Below are 12970 nucleotides of genomic sequence, written 5' to 3'. Positions count from 1 at the left end.
TCTGAGAAAGTGAAGAAAACATGAATCAAAACTGACTTGACGATGCATTCTTGTATATATTCTAAAGGAGATAGATTATGAAAATGTAATAACTTTCTCTAATATTTCAGCCACCTGTCATATCCACCTTATTTTGAAACGTGGAAGTAAACTGTAATTTGCGAGACTCATGAGTGCTATACGTAAGGAAAAACAAAGCGCAGTGAACAGTAAAAATAGTGTTTATGATTATGATGATAATTACCAGTGTGCAACATCAAGCAGCATAGCAGAGTGTTTTTGTACAGCTTTTGACCTTCCATTAATTTCGTAATGAAAATGTTAGGGTTAGAAGAAGGAACATGGGTTGAGAAACCATTTCATGTTGATTAAAAAGTATTTATTGGTCCCATAAACCACATTATTTTTCATAACATACATTATACCACACATAATCGTATTGTATTGGCAAAATTAATAATATATAAGGTTAAGAAAGATAATTAAATAATTATTAAAATAAATAATAGAAATTATGGAAATTATAAAATAAGTAAATTATGGAAGCCTATTTCCACCATGGAATAAAAAAAAAATAATAATAATAATAATAAAACAATAATAAAAAAAAAATATTTCACACTTCCAACTTTTTCAACTCAATTTTTATTCTGTTGTGGAAGCAAAAAACAAATTGCAAGATGTAAACTCAGAAATCAGAGAGAAAAAAAGTCAGAATTGCAAGATATAAAGTTTGTATCTCACAAATCTGACTTTTTCCCTTTATATTGCAAGTTTATATCTTTAAGTTCTTAGTTTACATATCAAAGAAAGCCATAATTGTGATTTAAAAAGTCAAAATTATAATTTTCATTTGTTTTTATTCTGTGATGGAAACAGGCTTCTATAGTAAGTAAATAATATAAAACATACAATAGAAACAAAAAAATTCCAAATGATATTTTATATTTATAATATTCATTTTTCACATCCTGAAAAAAAATTAGTGTAGAAACAGAAATATCCAATTAATTTCATAAATAGTTACAGAGAAAAGGCAAGAAAACATTGAATTTAAGTTTTTGAAGTAGAAAAACTGAAACTCTTATTTTCTTGTAAAATGTACCCAAATCATTTTTGATTTCTTTTAAATATTAGGATGAGGTTTCTCGCACAAAGAGGGTTAGATTTGAGGATCTTAGACATCTAAAAGATTCAAAACTCCTGGTTTAGGTCATTCAGCTTCGCTATTCTGTCAAATGCTACTAATTTTATTAGTTTAGTAACCACCTTATTATATTTAATACAGTTTTAGAATAAACAAATCGATGACGTGTGAATAAGTATTTCTCCACTGACATCAGTTTCTGAAAACATCTGCTTTTGCTGCATCAGACACAGAAACACAGAGTAGAGCCTCATGATTTGCTCTGGTCCTCAGCTCAGAGAGAAGAGACTGCAGCGCAGGTGTGCGTTTAATCTGGGCGCGGCGTACGTGGAGACGGGCGAGCCTCAGAAGGGGCTGGATGTCCTGTCACGCACACAGCCGGGCGAGAGAGGCGAGCGGATCGCAGACCTGCAGTTTAACCTGGCCACGGCCCACGAGGCTCTGGGGGACCGAACGCAGGCGGCGAGACACTATCTGCAGGCCGCGCAGCTGTACCGCTCGCAGGGAGACGCCGGCGCCGAGGCAGACACGTGCGTCAGACTCGCACACTGCCACCTGCTCAGAAAGGTGTGTTGTTATTGTCATGTTCTTTAGACCGAATTGGATTCAATGCAATTTGGCATTTTTTGCAGTTGTCCTTATAATTAAACCGGTGCATTTTATTCACCCCAAACCGCTGCATACAAACCCCATTCAGACTCCGAGCCGTTTGTTGTGTTTGTGTGATGCAGGAGTGGGACGAGGCTGCAGCGAGTTTCCAGCGAGCCGCTGAGAGTTATAAACTAGCGGGAAACGCGTCTGCAGCTGCGCTGGCACTGAAGGATGCTGGGAAACACATGCTGCAGAGCGGCCGCAGCTCCAGCGATGACATCATCAGCGTGCTGACCGACAGCCTGGAGATGAGCGTGAACATGAGCGATCAGCAGACGCTGGGTAACACGCTCGCTGTCACTGCTGTTTGTGATCGAAATCATGTTTATCAAGTCAAAAATTACAAATAATTAAACGATCAGTCATATAAATCAAATCACCAATTACAGAAATAACTAGTTATTATAAATATAATGATAAATGCAAAATTTCGACACATTGAGATGATGTGAGATGCGTGTAAAACTTCCTATTATGATTAACTTTGATGCTCTTTATACATTACTTAAGTAATTCTGTCGAAATACAAACATGAAACTACATTTTCATTCTGAGTGTTTTTCTGAAGCTCAAACTGTAAAAGCACAGTGCTCACAACACCAAGAGCATGGGTTCGATTCCCAGCCAAATGAACATGCATCAACTGATACAAATGTATGCAGTCAATGCAGTTTAAATTCTTTCAGATTAAAGCGTCTGGCAAATGCAGAAATATTAATACTCTCAAATGCTAGTATACATCAAAAAAAAATTTTTTGGTTTCAGTGCAGCTGCATTTATCATATGAAATACATCTTAATGCTGCTTAAACAGCATTTATGTCCTCACCTGTGTTTCAGGGAAGCTGCTGAGTGACGTGGCTCTGAGTTTCTCTCAGATGAGGCTGTTCTCCGAGGCGTCGGAGTGTTTAGAGCAGGCGCTTCCTCTGGTCTCCTCCAAACCGCACAGACTGGCTGTGGTTCTGCAGAATCTGGGCGCCGTCTATAACAGTTTGGGTCAGTACCAGCAGTCCCTGAGGTTCCACCGAGAGGCAGCGGCGCTCCACGGTGAGACACACGCACCTCAGACATGAAACACCAGAGTTTACATCAGTTATCTGCATGTGGGTGGCCAATGCTACAGTGCATTTTCTTTCCAGAATTATTATGCATGAAGTTGAGCTCATATTAACTGAGATTTTACCTGGAAAATTAATCTGTCTCCACAGAACTAGTAAATTAAATTACAAAATAGCTTACAGGTGAAAGGAAATGATGTAGTCAGTGATGTCTTATAAAATCAAATTTTGGTGCATGTTCAGCGTAACATCAATAATACCTTAATATCCTCTGATTTAATGATTGACGCATGTGCATCTCATCAACACTATCACTGCAGTCGCGGAGCTCAGGGTCGCTACATCAGTAGGAGGCATCTGAGATTCACCCACGGCTCTCTGGGCAGTCGCGGAGCTCAGGGTCGCTGCTTCAGTAATCTGGGTTTCGCTCTGGTGGAGCTGGGAGAGCTGGAGGAGGCGTGGGAGAGTTACCTACACGCACAACAGGCCTTCAGAGACACCGGTACTGAACCACCGACACAAACACACACACACACACACACACACACACACACACCGGTACTGAACCACTGATACACACACACACACACACACACACACCGGTACTGAACCACTGACACACACACACACACACACACACACACACCACACACACCCCGGTACAGAACCACGGACACACACAAACACACTGAGCGTGAAAAAGCAAAACGTATATCGGACGCGATGACAAGCTGGAATAAAACAATAGATTCCTATGGATGCTTCCAAATAGTCCGGGAACATACGCGCACCCAAAATGCGAATGTTTTTTTTTTCAAACCAGTCCGACGAATCTTTTCAGTTTTGCAAAGAGACAACACATGCCATCCAATAAGATTTGAGCTAGGATCACGTGATCAAGAGGAAAGGTAAAATAAAAAGAATAATAATACATATATAATACACTAGAACAAGTTAAAATGAGACCAAGAATTATTACTTGCTGCTAGGAAGGAATATTTTGTTTTCTACCCATTTCTTCTTTGTATTTTCGTTGGAGTTTGTATGTTTGATTGCACTTACTGGTTATTCTAATAATTGCCCTCGGCTAAGAAGAAGCCTGTGTTATTTGCATTGCTCCCTTCCTGCACTGAAGTGTGCACTGTAGTTTCGATTTTTGTTAAGACCAACGAGTGTAAAGACCTGCGACTTTACCTGCGTGACTCCATCGAGCAACGAAATCAACGCACTTAAGTATCATTTTTATCCTCCCTTTACACACTTTGCTTTTCTGTCCTCTCTTTTCCACCTCTATAATGTTTTTTTAATACATTCCTATCTCTACATCCTCTGGCCAGGGTGGAGGCACTGGTCTGCTCATTTCTAACAATTGGAAATACTCAACCCACTCTCCCCTATGCAATTATAACTAATTTGAATCTCATGTGATCACTGTAACAGCTCCTATAAAACTCCAGGTTGTGGTAACTTACCGTCCTCCGGGGCTAATTCTATCCACCTTCCTAGAGGAGCTGGATGGGCTGCTGTCCCGGGGGATGGCAGTCCACTTTTAGTCTTTGGCGACTTTAACATTCATCTGGACAAGCCTTATGCTACAGACTTCCATTCGCTCCTTGCTTCATTTGATCTCAAACGGCTTACCACTACACTTGACTTAATTTACACACGCAGTTGTATTACAGACAACATTCTGGTCATTTTTTCATTGCATTTAAACTACATTTTGTTACCTGTGTGCCACCAACCCCTATACCGGTTACTTTTAGAGGAAACCTACGCTCCCTTTCCCCCTCCCATCTTTCCTCCATGGTATCCTCCTCTCTTCCCTCACCTACCCATTTCTCATCTCTGGATGTGAATGCAGCAACTGACACTTTATGCTCTACTTTAACCTCTTGTCTAGACGATATGTGTCCTCTCTCCTCCAGGCCAGCACGGGCTGCCCCTTCTAACCCCTGGTTATCTGATGTTCTTCGTGAGCATCAGACCAAATTCAGGGCAGCAGAGAGAAGATGGTGCAAATCAAAAGATCCGTCAAACCTGAGTATGTATCTCTATGTCTTTGCTTTCATCTTTCTCTGCTGAAGTCCAGACTGCCAAATCTTCATATTTCCACAACAAGATCAACAAGAGCTCCAGACACACGTAATCCCTTCAAAACATTTAATTCTCTCCTCTGTCCCCCTCCACCACTTCTATAACAGCTGATGATTTCGCCATTTTTCACAAACAAAACCAGAACAATCAGTAGTCAATTTTCAGCCCCACAAACACAGGACCTCAAACCAACCTCACCCACTGCTTAAACTCCCCTCTTCTCCTTCTGTCCCCTCACTGAGGCAGAAGTATCCAAACTTCTCCTCTCCAGCCATCCTACAACATGCCTTCTAGACCCAATCCCCTCACACCTTCTCCAAGCAATCTCTCCTACACTCCAACCATAGCGAGAACACTAAATCATCAACACATCTCTCCTTTCCCTCTGCATTCAAGCAGGCTCTGTAACCCCACTGCTCAAGAAACCTACATTTAACACTTCCCTTACAGATAGCTATAGACCCGTCTCTCTCTCCTTCCATTTATAGCGAAAACCCTCGAAAGAGTTGTTTTCAACCAGGTATCATTGTTTCTCTCACAGAACAACAAACTGGATGCTAACCAGTCAGGTTTCAGGGGTGGCCATTCAACTGAGACTGTGCTTCTGTCAGTCACGGGAGCCCTATGGATTGCAAAAGCTGATTCAGAATCATCAGTTCTTATTCTGCTGGATCTATCTGCTGCTTTTGACACTGTTAATCATCAGATCCTCCTGTCACATAACAGGGATTCCACTTCGCTGGTTTGAATACTATCTCACTGGTTGGTCTTTCAGGGTGGCTTGGGGAGGGGAGGTATCTAAAGCACATCAGCTGGTCACTGGGGTTCCTCAGGGATCAGTTCTTGGACCCCTCCTCTTCTCCATATACACGACATCACTGGGTCCCATCATACAGGCACATGGCTTCTCCTACCATTGCTATACTGATGATACACAGCTCTATCTCTCATTTCAACCGGATGATCCAACAGTAGCTTCACAGATCTCAGGCTGCCTGGTGGACATCTCAGCATGGATGAAAGAATATCACCTACAGCTCAACCTGACAAAGACTGAGCTTCTTGTCTTCCCTGCCACTCCAACTCTACAGTATGATTTCTCCATCCAGCTAGGTTCTTCTACAATTACACCATCAACTTTGGTCAGAAATCTTGATGTAATCTTTGATGACCAGCTGACCTTCAAAGACTACATTGCAAAGACTGCTTGATCTTGCACGGCACAACCATACAGGTACGTTCATCAGGAGAGGTGGAGGAGGTAAGCTGAAACTCGGACCAGCCACATCCTTATTGGATTATTGGAGCAAAGCGCTATAGTAGATCTAAGCATTATGGGTAGAATCTCTCATCAGTCTATTCTGATTCATCAACACAGTTTCACTGATGATACTCTCTTAACAATTCTCTTACATCATCAGTTATAAAACTCTTCTGTCACCTTCTACAGGAAGAACATGAACACAGTGAGGTTTCTGCATGTTTTCTTACTGACTTACATTGTAGGAAGTCGTTCCTGGTTCTGGGAACAATGTTGGTGAGTGTTCCTGTGGAAATCAACAGACATGAACAGTGTGATTCTCATGATCCTGCATCTATTCCTAACACATTTCTAATATGATGTTCTCCATGATATGAGAGATGATGATGGACTGGTTTTCTGAGAGCAGATGAATCTGCAGGACTTTACCTCTGTCTGAGATCTTCTTGATCTCCTCTTTGCAGAAATCCTCCAGTTTGTCTCTCAGCTGACAGACAGATTCTCTCAGACCATCAGAAGAGAAGAGAGAACTGAAGAGATCATCAATTACTTTTGTAGATTCAGGAGGTGCTGAGAGAGACTGGAAACTCTACAGAAATCAAAACTCATCAGGACCACACTTCACTCAATAACCTGCAGGAACTTCAGATTTGTGCGGCTCTTGTTGACCTGACTGATCTTTAGTAACTCACCTCAATCCAGCACTTTCACAGCATCAGCTTCATTCTTCTCATATTCATTATATCAGATTAGAGCTACAAATTCTAGTATTTGCCACTTAAAATAAAACTATATGTGATTTCCCAGTGATTTCTATCATTCACTCACAACCTAGACATCTATTGTGGCTGTGCAAGCGATCAACTTGTCTAATTTATATTTCCATGTTCAGTATCAATAAATTTACTTTAAAATAACATTTCTAGACTTAGAGCTTCTAGATCGGTGTTACTTGCAGTAACTGGATGTGATCCTGTGTGTGTGAAAGCTGCTCCAGCTCAGCGTCTCTCCTCCTCAGATCATTGATCTCCTGCTCCAGTCGCTCCAGCTGTCCTTCAGCTCGACTCACTGCAGTCTTTTCCTGATCTCTGATCAGTCGTATCAGCTCAGAGCGGCTTCTCTCAATGGAGCGGATGAGCTCAGTAAAGATCCTCTCATTGTCCTCCACTGTTGTCTGTGCAGAGCGCTGTTAGGACACACAGTGATTCAGCTTCAGTGAGTCTGAACTGAGATGGAGACAAACTTCTCTTCTTCTCCAGACTCACCTTCTGAGACTCCACAGTCTCTCTCAGCTGCTGAAGATCTTTCTCTCTCTGCTGGATTCTCTGCTGGAACGTATATGTAAGTATTAGCAACTTTACATGACCGCTCAATCTAATGTTATTCTAGAGAAATGTGCACTATTCAGTGTCTGTATGGAGTGTGAAGAGTAGCATGCTCACTGCAGGACAGATGGAGGCACCGGTGCTCTTAAAATACTCCCTCATTTTTGGCCATACAGATAAGAGTAATACATCTTTGAATCTGTAAAGACTCTACGTTTATTTGTGTGCACTCCCAATAACATCAGAACATCGCGCTTTTGTAAAATAGCTAATGAAAGCTTTGTCGTCTCGGTCTTTGTGAACTTGAGCGCAAAACTCTGTGTAGGCTAAACGATCTTTGCCTTACAGACATTAAAACTATCTATAGAGATTGAAATGTCTACTTTCAAATAAACCAATTCAAATGGAAAACAAATATTCTCCGATTATGTAATCCGTATGAAATATGCATGCGCATACACTACTGCGGAGATGACGAGTCAGTGCTGCCGACTTCATCTCTTAAACCACTAGAAAGCACTAGTTTATCAAATTATTAAAATATTAATGCAGTCTCCTTACAGTTTTTCCCTGACACATTCACAATCATTACTTGTGCGGTGTGCTGAGGCAAGCTTTATGCATGTGCTTGAGCGCTTATTAGGCTATGTAGGCAATTAAAAGCTCATTATAGAGGAACCAAAACTCCATCGGTGACAGAATGGAGAAAAACCAGGCTCAGTCTCTGGCCAGACGAAACCAGCAGTTCAATTCCAGGATGCAGCAAAGTCACATTGTGCAGAGGACTCAATTGGTTCCTGCGGAAGAAGACATACATAGGAGACTGCAGGACAGTGTGCCAAATCTTCTGACACTGCCAGAATTTCATTGGAGGTAAAATTTGATCACAACAGCCATTAATTGGCCATCGGGGAAGGAATCTTTTAGTATTTTCAAAATTTGTCTCAGACGACCAAATCGTGGCCAAAATCGCACAGTGTGTGCTGGGCTTTTAAAACTGCATTAATACAGCATCCTAATAACTACACGTGAACTGCAAGACTAAAAAGAGTTCCTTCATGATCACTCTGATGGATCTGACTCTGAATAATGGGGAAGTCGTGGCCTAATGGTTAGAGAGTCGGACTCCCAATCGAAGGGTTGTGAGTTCGAGTCTCGGGCCGGCAGGAATTGTGGGTGGGGGGAGTGCATGTACAGTTCTCTCTCCACCTTCAATACCCATGACTTAGGTGCCCTTGAGCAAGGCATCGAACCCCCAACTGCTCCCCCCGGGCGCCGCAGCATAAAAATGGCTGCCCACTGCTCCGGGTGTGTGTTCAAAGTGTGTGTGTGTTCACTGCTCTGTGTGTGTGCACTTCGGATGGGTTAAATGCAGAGCACGAATTCTGAGTATGGGTCACCATACTTGGCTGAATGTCACGTCACTTTCACTTTCACTTTCACTTTCACTAAAAGAAGTGGGGCTTCGATCTTTACACACACACACACACACACTCACTCTCACACACGTACTCAAACACAAACTCAACATTCAAACACAAATGTACACCTGCTGCCCGTCTCTCTCTCCACAGATGACCCGTCTGGTCAGTGGCAGGCCTGTGAGGGTCTCGGTGGGATCAAACTTCAGATGAAGGACCCAGATAAAGCCTCCATGTACTATAAAGACGCCCTACAACTGCTGTGCAAGTGCCAGGTGAGATCTGAACACAGAACCATTGCTGCATGTTCCAGAGTGTGTTTATCATCTGAAACATGCTGCAACCTATATTACAAAGCAACTTATAACGCAAACATTTGTATTGGTGCTGAGTGAGAGCGGGGTGGTTTTAGTCAACTAAAACTAAAAACATTAAAATAAAACATTTTGAAATAAAATACATGTTAACCGACGTAATAAAATATTAAGAAATTATTTATTTCATCAAGAAACTATAACTAAAACTGAATTAAAAACTAAGAAAACTGACAAAAACAAAAAATAAAAAATATTATATATATTAAAAAAAAAAAAAGTATCCCAGTGATACTAAAATAACACTGAATACAGGAGGAACGTGAGCTCAAGTTATTTGTAAAGCTCTTTTCCCACACGCCGCTTTGTTTAATCTGGCCATTATAATATATGTTATTTATAATGAATGCTACTTTAATTTATGTTTGGTTTATACTTGTTTTAATCCTATTCTTTTCTGAATACTGCTAAATGTAAAACTTTTTCTGTAGAGTGAGGGAAACTTAAAAACATACTGATAGTGTGTATAATGATTGTAAACGGTTTTATGTACAGGAATTTTACCTGGTAGTTTAATATGGTACAAATGCTGAAGATGCTGATCAGGTGTGTGTTTGATCTGCAGGACGTGTCTGTTTCAGTGCAGGAGCGTCTGGTCAGTGAACTGAGTGAAGCGTTACAGCAGAAGCTGCGCATACAGCAGGTCTGTCTCTGTAATTATTATTAAATATGAAACATGCACTAATAACTGCATGTGAACTATCTGAACGTCTCACTATTAGGGCTGCAGGATAAATTAGAATCAAACTAATAATACAATATGGATTAATGCAATTATTAAATCACGAAAGCTGTGATTTAATGAAATAAATACTGTGTTCATTTACATGTGAGCAGCTCAGGATCCAGTGTTTTCAGTGAATTAAAATATCTTGGTTTCCAGTAAATGATTGATTTAATGTGCAAAACATGCGCTAACCATTTTCATATACTTGTACTGAGAAGCGCTTATTAACAAAGATGATTTAAGGCTCTTTGCAGTTTTCAGTAAAAAAATAAAGCCTGATTATAGTGTTTTAGTAATTTTATTTTTTATTTTATAATATAGTAATTTTAGTATATATATATTAAATATTACTCAGTTTTTTAATTTACAGTGAAATATTTTTAAAGTAATATTTCTTATTTTGTTTAATATACAAACAAGCACAGCAATGATTTTTTTTTATTGTAGGCTATTTTAAGTTGTAATCACTGTACTGTGAGGTTCATGATGTTCTGATCACTGATGATGTTCTCTATCCTCTCTCTCAGAGAGGAGCAGCATCACAGCGAACCGCTCCGGAGCGACATCATGACCGACGACAGCCACGGTAACACCACATAACACTCACCTCGTCATCAGATGCTGCGCGAGTGTGTTTCTGAGTGAGTGAAGCTGTAGGGTGTTGTGTCTGCAGGACGATGGCTGTGAGGTCTGATGTCCAGCAGTGGAGGAGAGACATGCAGGACGGAGAGAACGCACCCGGTAAGAACTGAACACACTCATTCACAGCCGAGAAACACACAATACAGAAGAACAGACTTACTGTGTGTTATTCTGTTATTCTCAGCAGATAGGAAGCAGCACAGCCAGACCATCACATCATCAGAGACACTCCTGCAGCAGGAACAAGAACAAGATCATCATCACAACACACTGCCAGAGGCCAACAGGTCAAAACACACACACACACACACACACACACACACACAGACTCTCTCACACACACACACACACTTACACACACACTCTCACACACACTCACACACTTACACACTCACACACACTCTCACTCTCTCTCTCTTACACACACACTCACACACACTCTCACACACACACACACACACACTTACACAGACACACACTCCCACTCTCTCTCACACACACACAGACACACACACTTACAGAGACTCACACACACACACACACTTACACACACACACTCTCTCTCTCTCTTACACTCTCACACACACACACACACACACACACACACACAGAACATATCATAGATGCCTAATGTTTAAAATGCTCTTTTCCTAAAAATGAAAGTGATCAACTTCCAAAAACAACAGAACTTTCTCTTTTCACTTGTATTGTATCGCAAGAATTTGAAAATGCTATATGCACCAACCATCTTCCCATAATTGTCCCCAGAAATCAAAAAATTAAAGCATAAATATTAGTATTGTACATTTTTATTAAATACTAATTTTTTTATTATACAGTGAGATATTTTAATACTAATATTGTAAATTTTGTGTAATATTTTATTACTTAATAATAGTAATCAATAAAATAATAAATAATAAAGGTATTAAGTATTATTATTATTATTATTATTGTATAGCAGTTCTGATATATAATCACAAATGTTTTTTCCAAATTGTGTAGACCTACAAACAAGCAAAGCAAAAGTTTTTTTTTTTTTTTACTCACAACTGCAATTTTCATCAGAAAAAAGCGCAATTAGATTTTTTCCCCAAATTGTAAAGCTCTATTCAGGATACTCACTAAATAAAAGTTTGATATATATATATATATATATATATATTAGAATAAGGTTTTTATGTCATATCATAAGGTTTTTATAAAACATATCTCAGAGTCTTCAAACTGTTAAATGTGATCGTCAGGAATCTGAATAACACGTATGATAAAGCAGAGATGAATCCGCAGATCGTCCCATCAGAGTCTTCACACGGTCAGTCTCAACACACTCACAAACATCAGAGAAAATATAGAGAGAAGACTTCAGACAATTACAATCTGACTTTACCTTTACAGGTGATGTGCCGAGGTCGGTGCAGATGAACGGGTATAAATCCGTCTCATGTATTGTATATAAATGAATCCATTAGACTGCTGTGCTGATTATGTTTGTAATGAAAGAGGATGAATTAATTCATGATGTAATGTTTCAGCAGACACCCATTGGTCAGGAGCACGGTGACTCCGCCCCTCACTCCGCCTGACAGCGATCAGGCCCCGCCCCTGATGAGGAGACTGAAGTCCAGATTCTGCACGGTCATGTGACATAAAGGATAATATCTCCATAGAGATGAGCTTTTCTAGTTTTTCAGGAATCGTGTTTGCCATGGCGACGCTTCCAGACTGCAAACACAAGGATTCAAGATTAAAGATGGAGCAGGAACTGAACTCTCCAGAGGAGCTGCACCTGCATTAGTGGACATCACATGTCTGAACATATTTTCTATTAAAATGAGACATTTTAAAGGGTGGATGAGATGCCCTGAACTCTTGTGATGCCAACTGTGTGATCATAAATCATGTGTTATTTCATGCAGTATTTCAGCAGGACAAATATCTTCTCAATATGGTTTCATTTCAGTTTTATTACACTTTCACCAACTTCACCATCCTGAGTGAATCCACCTGCTTTATCCAACATTAAAGCACCTCCTGCACTGATAATATCAAAATAAATTTTATATCAAAACCTTTTATCAGTCATTAAAGTGATTTTCCATTTAAACATATTCCATGTCCAAAAAAGACTCTTTGCAGATTTAAACTCAGTCCGTCTGAGATTTCTAGGTTTTTATACTTAAAGGGATAGTTCACCCTTAAATGAAAATTCTGTCATTAATCACTTACCCTCGTGTCGTTCCAAACCCGTAACACCTTCGTTCGTCT

At 40.2% G+C, this 12970-nt stretch overlaps 1 protein-coding gene across 1 annotated transcript; it reads left to right on the top strand.

Moving 5' to 3' along the window:
- The first annotated feature begins 1144 nt into the window (after window positions 1-1144).
- Window positions 1145-12833, top strand: LOC109081665 (tetratricopeptide repeat protein 24). The gene is made up of 12 exons (XM_042741833.1): window positions 1145-1714; window positions 1879-2080; window positions 2638-2847; window positions 3232-3357; window positions 9113-9234; window positions 9899-9976; window positions 10588-10646; window positions 10734-10801; window positions 10887-10989; window positions 11950-12017; window positions 12101-12131; window positions 12238-12833. The coding sequence occupies exons 1-12, from the start codon at window positions 1400-1402 to the stop codon at window positions 12347-12349; spliced, it is 1494 nt and encodes a 497-aa protein (XP_042597767.1). The 5' UTR covers window positions 1145-1399; the 3' UTR covers window positions 12350-12833.
- Window positions 12834-12970: the final 137 nt, after the last annotated feature.

The sequence above is a fragment of the Cyprinus carpio genome, chromosome B16 (genome assembly GCF_018340385.1).
Source record: "Cyprinus carpio isolate SPL01 chromosome B16, ASM1834038v1, whole genome shotgun sequence".
Lineage (NCBI taxonomy): Eukaryota > Metazoa > Chordata > Actinopteri > Cypriniformes > Cyprinidae > Cyprinus > Cyprinus carpio.
The sequence above is the reverse complement of the archived record's forward strand: the minus strand, read 5'-3'. Positions and strand labels throughout refer to the sequence as shown.

Coding starts and splice junctions, on each gene's coding strand:
- LOC109081665 (XM_042741833.1), top strand. CDS start 1,400: ATGATTTGCTCTGGTCCTCAGCTCAGAGAGAAGAGACTGCAGCGCAGG. Junction 9,977..10,587: donor AGAAGCTGCGCATACAGCAG/GTCTGTCTCTGT, acceptor CCTCTCTCTCAG/AGAGGAGCAGCATCACAGCG. Junction 10,990..11,949: donor ACACTGCCAGAGGCCAACAG/GTCAAAACACAC, acceptor TGTGATCGTCAG/GAATCTGAATAACACGTATG.